A 12,185-nucleotide genomic window follows, 5' to 3' on the forward strand; every position below is an offset into this window, starting at 1 on the left:
AGTGACGACCTGTCACTGAAATATTTACAAAAAGCGACTTTGGCTAATTTGACTGGACAGAAGCAGACCCCGGATATTTCCTAGGGCGGGGCTCAACAAAGAGGCCGTCTGGCTACCTAGTTACGAGTTGGGGAGGGGGGAGACACAGCTACATGCTAAGGCAGAGAGTGGGTACCCTTGCAGCATTCTTTTGGTTCCCGCAGTGTAGCATTTTCATTGATTGAGTTGAACCATGTTACCCTCCCCACCCAATCAATCAACACAAAAGAATGAGGCTTCACTGTTCAGATGAGAACCCAACACCAGAAGCTGTCAATCAGTCCAAATATTGCCAACCAAGATCTTTCGGAGAGTCACAAACTGCCAAAGGCGCGAATCTTCCTCGTTGTCTGCCTTTCTTATGGAGACTCGGGGTGGGTGGCAGACTTAGAAAAGACGAGAAATGAAGTCAGCAAATCAATCAAATGGTCTTTCAGGGATGCCCAAAAGAAGAATAAATTAGGCGCCTGATAGATGTGACGGGAACGGGTTTTCTACAATCTGGCCACCCTGAGCCCATGTGCCCGGTGACCCCTCAACACACTTCTGAGGAGTACCTAAAATAAGGCCACAGCAGACTTATCTTAACACACCATCTGTCCTTTAGTCCTGGTAAAGGGGAGGGGGTCATCGATGGGTTGTGCTTGCCGAGCAAGACAACTCGAGGGATTTTGGTTCAGGGAAGCCAAATGGTGCCTTTCATGCTGGCGGAAGGAAACAATTTGGTTTGTTGGCCTTGAATGGTACCCCCGGATCAGAAGCAACTGTTTCATTCTGCCTTGATTTAGAAGCCGCTCCAGATACACCAGAATCCATTTGAGCCACCCTGTAGAGCCCTATAAATATTTCCAGCAGTTGTTGACTTTGGATAGTCTTTGGATAAAAAGTCTGGTCTGCTGGTGCAGGGGTTTGTTCTTCCAAAGCTTTCCCTCTTCCCCTGTTTAACCTGGATGGACTTCAGATCTATGGAGGACAGCTCTATAAGTGAATACTGGACATAGTGCCCAAAGGCATCTTCCCCATTCAGAGGCAGTAAATCTTTCAATTACCAGAGCTAGGAGGCAACATCAGGGGAAGTTATCAGCTGCTATTATCCAGTTTTGTTGGCCCTCCAGAGGAACTGGTTGGCCACTGTGTGAGACAAGATGCTGGCCTAGATGGACCACTGGTCTGATCCAGAATGGCTCTTCTGATGTTCTTATGAAGGCCTCCGCCTCTATGCCCTGTTGTTGGCCCTCCAGAGAAACTGGTTGGCTGCTGTGAGAGACAGGATGCTGGGCTAGATGGACCACTGGTCTGATCCAGCAGGGCTCTTCTGATGTTCTTATGAAGGCCTCCGCCTCTATGCCCTGTTGTTGGCCTTCCAGAAGAACTGGTTGGCCGCTGTGTGAGATAAGGATGTTGGAGTTGATGGACCCCTGGTTGGATCCAGCAGGGCTCTTCTGATGTTCTAATGAAGGTCTTGGCCTCTATGCCCCGTTGTTGGCCCTCCAGAGGAACTGGCTGGCTGTCTGAGAGGCAGGATGCTGCGCTAGCTGGACCTCTGGTCAGATCCAGCAGGGCTCTTCTGATGTTCTCAAGACTTGCCTGCCTTCAATTTAAGCCAGTTTAACAAGAAGAAAAAATGACACCCAAATTGCCATCTTCTCCAAGATGTATACCACAGTGGGTTTTACACACACCTGATAGGGTGAAATGGGTAAAGAGAACCACCCACGTCAGTGTGAGTGGCGGCCGCCGGGAATCCACGTGGAGTTGGTTTCCAGTACAGGCATGTGTTTTTAATTTAGATGAATTGTAAAAATTGGATGTGACAGGAGGAGGAAAGAAATAAAAGTTCTCTGAAGGGGAAAAGAGATGATGGAGGAGAATCTCTCGCTCTCATAGGGGATTCTCAGATTAAGAGGGAGGAATAGTGGGGGTTGGGCTTTGGGAGACCCTGTATGTCAGGAAGGGGAGAAGGGGAGTCTTTGCTCGGTGTGAGGGCCAGAGGCTCAGTGGTAGAGCGTCAGCTTGGCATGCAGAAGGTCCCAGGTTCAATCCCCAGCATCTCCAGTTAAAAAGCAGTGGGTGATGTGAAAGACCTTCCTGAGACTCTGGAGAGCTGCTGCCCATCTGAGTAGATGACCTCGACGGGCCAAGGGTGTGATTCAGTATTACATATGTTCATGTGAGAATCTAGGTCAGCGCTACCAGATGGGTCTAAGCAGGGGCGAAGCTTGAAGTTGAATTTCAGACATAGATGTGGGTCATTTGATCGTTGAACTTGTGGGCTGGTTCACTCAATGCATGTATGAACGTCCAGTGCAAATCAAATTGGATCTGGCAACTTCAACCAAGCTTCTCTCCAAGATCAGAGGAGCATGCCTATTGTATTAGGTGCTGTGGAACACAGGCAGGACAATGCTGCTGCAGTCGTCTTGTTTGTGGTTTCCTAGGGGCGCCTGGTGCCAGCGTGGTGTAGTGGTTAAGAGTGGTGGTTTGGAGTGGTGGACTCTGATCTGGAGAACCGGGTTCGATTCCCCACTCCTTCACATGAGCGGCGGAGGCTAATCTGGTGAACTGGATTTGTTTCCCCACTCCTACACATGAAGCCAGCTAAGAGACCTTGGGCTAGTCACACTCTCTCAGCCCCACCCACCTCACAGGGTGTCTGTTGTGGGGAGGGAAAGGGAAGGTGATTTTAAGCCGGTTTGAGTCTCCCTTGAGTGGTAGAGAAAGTCAGCATATAAAAACCAACTCTTCTTCTTCTGGTTGGCCACTGTGTGAACAGACTGCTGGACTTGATGGGCCTTGGTCTGATCCAGCAGGGCTTTTCTTCTGTTCTTATGTTTTTGGACTTCGGGTTTCCAAAGACATGTGAGAAAAAAACGAGGCTAAAGTGTCGGAGAGAAGGGGGAAGGGAAGGGGTGTGTGAAAAAGCTTTCTTGGTCAAGCGGAGGCTCTCTCAACTCAGCAATTTGCCGGTTATCTTGCTCTAAAAGCCGAAGAATGTGTCCATTAACACGCTGGCGTAGAAGCATTAGCGAGAGCCAGGCAGATGGATGCACGGAAATGTGGTCTGTCTTTGTGCCGGTTTGGAATGGTAGGCAGAGGCTGGTTGTGATCTTATGTATTTTTAAAAATTCTGTGTCCTCTTTCTCTGGTTTTTAAAGTTCTGGTTTGCCGTTTTTGCTCAGACCGTTCCTGGCGGGGACATCCAAATCAGCCCTCTTGGGTTTATTATCTCCCTCCATACCAGAATCGGGAATCCCATTTTAGTGTGTGTTTCCAGTTCTGGTTTGGCGGGCTTGGCATGAACGGCACCTTGCAGATCTGGATGCCCCAACACGGGTGGTAAGTTTTCCCAAGGGAGCGGAAGAGGTGGAGGGCTAACCACTGTAGCTCAGTGGTAGAGCATCTGCTTGGCGTGCAGAAGGTCCCAGTTTCAATCCCCTGCATCTCTAGTTAAAAGGACTAGGCAGGCAGGTGATATGAAAGACCCCAGATATGAGACCCTGGAGAGCCGCTGCCGGTCTGAGTAGACAATACTGACTTTGATGGTCTGATTCAGTACAAGGCAGCTTCATGTGTTCATGTGCTGATCTTCCAAACAGTGCGCCTGAGAGGAGCCAAAGAGAACATTGATGGGTAGTCTCCCCTGTCTTGCGGATTTAGGGATTAGCGTAATTATAAGTGGAGGAGCCATGAGGATTCTTGAGGGGGGGGAATCTGATTACCCCACCTTCTCTCCCTCTTGTTTTCCTTCTTTTCCTTTCTGTCTTGGCTTGCTGCCTCTTGCCTTTCCTTCTCTCCCTCCCACCCACCCACCTACATACCTGCCTTTTTCTGTTTCCCCCAGGCAGCCTCTGTCCCTCCTCACTCACGCGCCCATTTTTTATTTCCCCATCTTCCCTCCCCCTTATGTTTTCCTTTTTCATTTCTTCTCCTCTTGCCCTCTAAAGCTTATCTTCTTTCTCTCCTAACTTTTCATTTTTATGTCTCCACTCCCCCTCCCTGCTGACACGAACTGAGGCTTGGATCTCCCTCCCCACCCCAACATTTGGAAGGCTTTAAGAGGGGAGTGGACATGTTCCTGGAGGAGAGGGCTATCCATGGCTACTAGTCATGATGCATCCCTATTCTCTCCAGGATCAGAGGAGCATACCTAATATATCAGGTGCTTTGGAACACAGGCAGGATAGTACTGCTGCAGCCGTCTTGTTTGTGGGCTTCCCAGAGGCACCTGGTTGGCCACTGTGTGAACAGACTGCTGGACTTGATGGACCTTGGTCTGATCCAGCATGGCCTTTCTTAAGTTCTTATGGAGGAGAGGGCTATCCATGACTACTAGTCAAAATGAATACCAGTCATGATGCACACCTATTCGCTCCAGGATCAGAGGAGCATGCCTATTACATTAGGTGCTGTGGAACACAGGCAAGATAATGCTGCTGCGGTTGTCTTGTTTGTGGGCTTCCTAGAGGCACCTGGTTGACCACTGTGCGAACAGATTGCTGGACTTGATGAACCTTAGTCTGCTCCAGCATGGCCTTTATGTTCTTATGTTCTTATTGCATATTTTTCTGCAACCCTGGGGCTTCCTCTGGGCTTGTAGAACAGTCCTCCTGTCTGTCCCCGGCCCTGTTGTGTAGGTTTTTTAATCTACGTTCTGTATCTCTGTTTACAGTAAGAGTTAATGATGTTTGCACTAGTTGGCACTTCCGTCCGGCAAAGGCTCACAAGCAAAACGACGAATTTCAGACATAGATGTGGGTCATTTGATCGTTGAACTTGTGGGCTGGCTCACTCAATGCATGTATGAACATCCAGTGCAAATCAAATTGGCTCTTGAAGATCTGGCAACTGTGACCAATTCCTTTTGCTTTGCATCTCCTGGCTTGGCTCCACCAGGCTGGTTACACCGAGGGCGGGAGATTAAAGGGGAATGCTTTGAAACCTCGGACTTCCTTCTTGTGAGGAATTCATCGAGCAGATGAAATCCACGCTTGTCGTATTTGGTGTACCTGCGGGGAGGCAGAGGCATGCGGGCATCTGCGGCCGAGTCCATCTGGACCTTTCTTAATTTATTCTCCCTTTTTTGACATTGTGCTCAACAGGCATTGGCTTGTGCTGAGGACGAGCGTGGCGGAAGAGTGTGGCTGCAGGATCATCTGCCTCCACTGACATTTTCTCTCTGGGATGCTCGAAATCCATGCTTCTCGTAGGACGCCGCGGGGCTGAGAAGTAGAGGCCGGGCCTCAAGATACCATTGCCAGGGGCCTTGAAAACTGACCAAGATCTTCCAAGCTGCAAGCATCCCGGGACGCACAGACGGCCCGAGTTTCTGCTCCATCCCAACACGACCACGCGAGTAAGACTTGACGGCTCTGTGGTTCAGCGAGAGGACGTGTCTGGGCCTGGCGGTGCCGTGAGGGGGTCTAGCGGAGGCAGCTGTGCTATGAATTGGTGTTTATGGACTGTCTACCTCGGCCTGGTCTGCAGCAGTTTCGCTGAGGGTAAGGCCGTGCGTCCGGGCCGTCGTCCGGGGGGTGTGGGCGTGTAGTTACTCGTAGAAAAATGTCCAAGTCGCTATATCTGATTCAGCTCCCGCGATAACGATTGGCTTCGGTTTCATGCACACTGGCGATTACTCCTTCACACCGTTCTCTGGTTTCTGTCTCTCTTTCGCAGCTCAAAAGCATGTTCATTCTCCTGCTCTTGTCCTTCAGCCTGCGTGGGCGGTAGCAACTGCTGGCTACATTTTGTGAGGGTCTGTCAGCAGGGTGTATAGGGTTGCCAACCTCCAGGTACTCAAATGCACAGAGCCAAGTTATAACAAACAAGAATATAATAAATGATAAAGTGATAAAGCCAAAGGACAAACAATGTGTAGCAAGTAAACCTAACCAATGTGTGACTAATATTTACATTATTTACATTAAAGCACAAAGATCACAATGTAATTTCACAGGCAAAAATGTCCTCTTCTTAATGTTTCAAAGATGATCAATAGGATCATCTTTGAAACATTAAGAAGAGGACATTTTTGCCTGTTAAATTACATTGTGATCTTTGTGCTTTAATGTAAATATTAGTCACACATTGGTTAGGTTTACTTGCTACACATTGTCCTTTGGCTTTATCACTTATTATATACTTGTTTGTTATAACTTGGCTCTGTGCATTTGTGTACCATTTACCCGTGCTAATTTCCAAACCTTGAAGATATAGGCACGGAGGTGCCCTTGTTTTTGTTTTGCTTAACCTCCAGGTACTAGCTGGAGACCTCCTGCTATTACAACTGATCTCCAGCCAATAGAAATCAGTTCCCCGTGAGAAAATGGGGTTTTTTTGGCAATTGGACTCTATGGCATTGAAGTCCCTCCCCAAACCCTCCCCTTCTCAGGCTCCGCCCCTGAAGTCTCCAGGTATTTCCCAACCTGGAACTGGCAACCCTAGCGGTGTAGTGTTTAACAGCCGACTCTAATCTGGTGAACTGGGTTTGATTCCCGACTCCTCCACATGAAGCCTGCTGGGTGACCTCGGATCAATCCCAGTTCTCTCCAAACTCCCTCAGCCCTGCCTACCTCACTAGGGAGAGGAAGGGAAGGTGATTGTAAGCCGCTTTGAGATTCCTTAAAAGGTAGAGAAAATCCAGGTATAAAAACCAACTCTTCTTCTTCTGTTGTCAGAGAGCTTATAATAGCTCCTAGCGGGCATTTGCTGCAGTTCAGCTCCGCAGACCCCTGAAGTTGTAACCCAGGTTTCCCAAAATGGTGCCCATGGCACCTGCCAACGCTTTTCCTGGCGCCTGCCAAGTTTTTTTTTTACAAAGTTGGCAGGGTCAGATGGAGCTTTTGCTGCCCAGCGAGGCTTCTGATTGGCAACTGGAGATCTGTTTGACTGTGCACACTTTTAAAAATGTCTTCAGCAGCAGCTGCCAGTACAAGGATCTTCATGGTATGACCGAAAGCCAGCTATATGTGTGCAAGAAATTATTTTTAAACAATATGTTCATTTTAAAGGCATCCTGTTAATCAGAGATTCCACCTGAAATGGTGAAGAGTTACATTCGATTTTTGCATAACCTCATTCCCTGACATTTTGAGGTTGGCTCCACCTCCAGGGGCAGCCATTTTGAGGTTGCGCCCACCATCCTGTGTCAGAATTCCAGAGGGTGCCCATAGGCTCAAAAAAGGTGGGGGACCCCTGCCCTAACCTTTCTCCACTGCAGATAATGCTCTTCCAAGCATGAGGAAGAATCAAACCGGCTTACAATCACCTTCCCTTCCCCTCCACACAACAGACACTCTGTGAGGTAGGTGGGGCTGAGAGAGCTCTAAGAACTGTGGCTAGCCCAAGGTCATCCAGCTGGCTCCGTGCGGAGGAGTGGGACAACCAATCCAGCTCACCAGACTAGCGTCCACTGCTCATATGGAGGAGCAGTGCTCTTCACTTAAAGTGCTCTTCACTTAAAGAGTTTTTATATGCCAACTTTCTCTACCACTTAAGGAAGAATCAAACCGGCTTACAATCATATTCCCTTCCTCTCCCCATAACAGACACCCTGTGAGGTATGTGAGGCTGAGAGAGCTCTAAGAGAGCTGTTCCTAGCCCAAGGTCACCCAGCTGGCTTCATATGTAGGAGTTGGGGGAACAAATCCAGTTCACCAGGTTAGCCTCCACCTCTCATGTGGAGGAGTGGGGAATCAAACCTGGTTCTCCAGATCAGAGTCCACCGCTCCAAACCACCGCTCTTAACCACTACTCCACGCTGGCTCCCTAGGCCTGAACGTAAGAGATTATTTTGCTCACACTGAAGTCAGATTTGCAATTGAGAAATGTTATCGCGTGCGCACCACTATTTTCTTTAGCAGTTCTTGCCAGCCCCTTGGGCAGTGGGTGCTGTCAACGTAACTTTCTTTCGCGCTCAGCCTACATAACCAACCGAGTGTGTGACTTCCCAGTTTTCTTAGGGACTTCTGCAACTTTCAACTTTCCGCCCATTTGATTCCCCCCCCCCCCCGTTTTGCTGCCCGGTGCCTTCCGCGCTGCAGTAATACACGAGTTCATATTGCCGATATAATTCTTCTCGGCAGGGCTCCTTGCGCCTTTAATAGCACGTGAGCCACGCTCCTGTCGCAGAGCTGTGCAAACACGCTCGAGGGATCTTCGGTCATTTTCCTTCCCTCGTGTGCAGCCAGCTAATTAGAGACTTCCCCTTGCCCAAGGAACCGTAGTGGTTTGTGCTTTCCTTACCAACGAGGATTGAACCGGTGTTCGGAATCCTAGTTTGCAGGGAAAGGACAAAGCGTCAGCAGAAATGTCGGCGCGCTACAACGTGTCTCAAAATCGTGGAAGAATCTAATTATCCAGCTGCGTGCGAGAGGAGGTGGGGAAGTATGTGCGTACGGCGCCCTCGAGCTCATTCACGTCTGTACCCAGCCTGAGTTTCAGCAGGTGAAGATTTCCCCTTCTGCTTGCTGCAGAGTGCTTCGCTTGGTGAATTTCTAGTGATGAGTGAACACCCCTCGGCTCGGTCGCGAGAACGTTGGCCTTTATTCTGAGCATTCTCTGAACGCTTGAAAATGACTGAGGGGCATTGTGCACTATCACAAACTAAGTGCGAGCATGCACGCATAATGCTTTCCTTGCAAGTCTTCCCCTACTCCAAAGCACGAACCTTGACTTCCCAAAAGATGGGGTGCCTGTTGTGGGGAGGGGAAGGGAAGGTGATTGTAAGCCACTTTGAGACTCCTTAAAGTTAGAGAAAAGCGGGGTATAAAACCCAACTCTTCTTCTTAATGATGCCCAAAGTCTTGTCTTTGAGGCCTCTGTTGGCCCCTGCATCATTCCTCTGGACCGCAACCCTTCATCCAGCACAACACAGGAGAGGGTCCTTGGCTCTAGCTCAGTGGTAGAGCATCTGCTTGGCATGCAGAAGGTCCCTGGTTCAATCCCCGGCATCTCCAGTTAAAGGGACCAGGCAAGTAGGTGATGTGAAAGACCGCTGCCACAGACCCTGGAGAGCCATAGGGAGGGGCTGTGGCTCAGTGGAAGAGCACCTGCTTGGCATGCAGAAGGTCCCAGATTCAATCCCCAGGATCTCCAGTCAAAGGGACTAGGCATGTGGATGATGTGAAAGACCTCTGCCAGAGACCCTGGAGAGCCATAAGGAGGGGCCGTGGCTCTGTGGTAGAGTATCTGCTTGGCATGCAGAAGGTCCCAGGTTCAATCCCCAGCATCTCCAGTTAAAGGGACTAGGCAAGTAGGTGATGTGGAAGACTTCTCTGTCTGAGACCCTGGAGAGCCATAGGGAGGGGCTGTGGCTCAGTGGATGAGCACCTGCTTGGAGTGCAGAAGGTCCCAGGTTCAATCCCCGGCATCTCCAGTTAAAGGGACCAGGAAAGTTGGTGATGTGAAAGACCTCTGCCTGAGACCCTGGAGATCCTCTGCCGGTCTGAGCAGACAATACTGGCTTTGATGGACCGAGGGTCTGAATCAGTATAAGGCAGCTTCATGTGTTCAACATAGGCCTCTTTAGTAACATTTGTTGTGTTACTCAAATTGCTTAAACCTTTTGAGATGTGATGGTGGGGCGGAGGGGACTCCAACTCCCTGAGGCTTATTATACTTTCTGTCCACTTACTACCAGCAGGTAACGGTGAGGCAGAGCCCCGCGCTGTGGTAGGCCGGACAGGTGAGAGCGTCGTCTTGGCCTGCGATCTCCTCAAGCCGCACGAGGCAAGCCCCCCCCTCTATGTCATCGAGTGGGTGCGCTTTGGCTTCCTCCTCCCCATTTTCATCAAGTTTGGCCTCTATTCCCCGCGCGTGGATCCCGAGTACGTTGGTAAGTCAGCGTTGCGGTCTGTACTCTGTTGAAGAGGCAAGCTAATCGGTTTTGCAGTGGATGGGGAGGTATATTTTTTGATATTCCTAGAAATTTGGGCATAGAAGCTTGAGTCTCTGGTTCTCAAATGTATGGGACCTCTGTAAACCGCTGGACTCCATTACCGTCGCCCCATGGATTTAATACTGGTAAGACGCTGGCTGCAGTTGTGAGAATAAGATTCTCTCGTTTGGCTCATCGGTTGCCTGTCAATGCCTGTTTTTCAGTTCATCCTGTCCGCTTGTACATCCTGATCCCAATAAAAGGATGTCAGGTTTATTTGGGGGAGGGGCTGTGGCTCAGTGGAAGAGCCTCTGCTTGGCACACAGAAGGCCCCAAGTTCAATCCCTGGCGTCTCCACTTGAAAAGGACTGGGCAATAGGTGATGTGAAAGACCCCTGCCTGAGACCTGGAGAGCCGCTGCTGGTCTGAGTAGACAGTACTGAGTTTGATGGGACAAGGGTCTGATTCAGTATAAGGCAGCTTCATGTATGCTCAAGCATTTTTAATTGCTGCTTTCCAGGCCCAAATGCCACAGGTCAGACTTTCCCCTCTCATCTTGATACCTTGCCCCCAATGATGCTTGGCGGTCAGTTGCAGTTCCAGGTGATCTCCAAGCCGCACCTGGAGGTTGGCAACCCTAGGTAGAAAAAAACCCCAAATTTTTCTCCACAGAGGCAGAAGTTTCCTTTCCTTGATTTGGCCTGTTGGGCAGCTGATAATCCAGGAGCACGGCTAGTTTTTGAAAATTGGCAACCCTGGCCATGTGCTATCTGGGTATGGGTGAATGGGTAACGGACAGCACTGGTGTCTACCAGGGAGCCTTTTTGCCAGGCCTTATGATGGTCTCGCAGGGGTGGGGGAAATTGCCCTTACCAAATCTTTCCTTCCTATATGATTTCTAAGCCCCAAATCCCTTCACTGTCCTGAAACTCCAGATAAGCTATGCTAAGTCATTCCTATTTTAATAACAGTCCTATGAACTGTGAATTCTTAGGGCTTCTGGCTCCAGGTTGGGAAATACTTGGAGATTTTGGGGGTGGAGCCTGAAGAGGGTGGGGTTTGGAAAGGGGAGGGACTTCCATGGGGTTTAATGCCATAGAGTCCACCTTCCAAAGTGGCCGTTTATTCAAGTGAGCTGATCTCTGTCGCCTGGAGGTTGGCATCTCTGTGATCGATATCCTTCTTTGCTGCTTGTTGGGAGCTGCTTGGGATGCCCATTTGTGGAGAAAGCGGGGAGAATTTTTTTCCTTCGTAACATTTCTTTCCAAATAAGTTTATTTTTCCGGAAGAATAAAGAAGTAAACATAAAAAGGGGGGTAAGGGGGATTGGGGATTACAATAATGCATCAAATCTTAGATCTACTGTTCAATTATATAAAAAAGAAGAAGAAATTATATATCTACCCTGGGTGTGAATATACCTTTTGTCCCAGTTCAGTCTCTAACATTCTAGAGTAAAATATATTTGTTTTCTATTTCTGTATTTCTATTTTTCTGTTGAGGTTAAACAAAAATACATTTTAGTAACACATTTTTATATTATCCATATCAGACTCCTCATAGCATGCTGTTCTCACATAAGCACAATAAAGCCTCCAATTAAAAAAAAATTCTTCTCTGATGGAGAATTATTTTTGATTGAATAAATAACCCTTGGTGGGGTGCCCCCCCCAAAGGGAACTTTCCAGGGATGTGTGGTGCACGTGGACCCCTGGATGGTTAACTCACCTTTCCAAACTAGGTGGTAAGTCAGGCTCCACTGGAGAGTGTCGCCCACCGTGAACTGTCAGATTTGATCAGAGAGAGAACCCGCCAGCCCCCAATCGCCCCCCGGGTGTTCAGGGACAGGCGCTGAGGGTGGGGCAGGCAGTAGAGCAGGCTGGCTGGTTCCCAGAGGAAGCGGGTCTTTGTACACATCAGTGGGCACCCATTCGAGCAAGGCAGGAAAAGCCCCCGAGCAGAGCTGGCTTCTCACCCCACCCTAATTGATAGGCTGGTGGCTGGCTGGTTGGCTGGCTGGAGGAGGAAAGCGAGGCTTTTGCTGCTTACCCCTTAGGCTCAGAAATGAGCCATGCTTGGTACTGTGTGTACTTGGCTGAACGTAATAAGGACATAATAGGAAGAGCCCTGCTAGATCGGACCAGTGGTCCATCTAGTCCAGCATCCTGTCTCACACAGTGGCCAATCACTTTCTCTGGAGGGCCAACAACAGGGCATAGAGGTCGAGGCCTTCATAAGAACATCAGAAGAGCCCTGCTGGATCGGACCAGTG

The 12,185-nt window shown here is 49.3% G+C and overlaps 1 protein-coding gene across 1 annotated transcript in view; it reads left to right on the top strand.

The window, feature by feature from the left end:
• The first annotated feature begins 5,461 nt into the window (after nt 1-5,461).
• The window catches only part of IGSF9 (immunoglobulin superfamily member 9), an 86,790-nt gene continuing 80,066 nt past the window's right edge, over nt 5,462-12,185 (top strand). Inside the window, exons 1-2 of the mRNA XM_056852672.1 lie at nt 5,462-5,537; nt 9,677-9,871. Of these exons, the coding sequence (XP_056708650.1) occupies nt 5,480-5,537; nt 9,677-9,871 (253 nt within the window). The 5' untranslated portion in view covers nt 5,462-5,479. The remainder of the gene's footprint in view (nt 5,538-9,676; nt 9,872-12,185) is intronic.

This window comes from Euleptes europaea, chromosome 7, assembly GCF_029931775.1.
Source record: "Euleptes europaea isolate rEulEur1 chromosome 7, rEulEur1.hap1, whole genome shotgun sequence".
Classification (NCBI taxonomy): Eukaryota; Metazoa; Chordata; class Lepidosauria; order Squamata; family Sphaerodactylidae; genus Euleptes; species Euleptes europaea.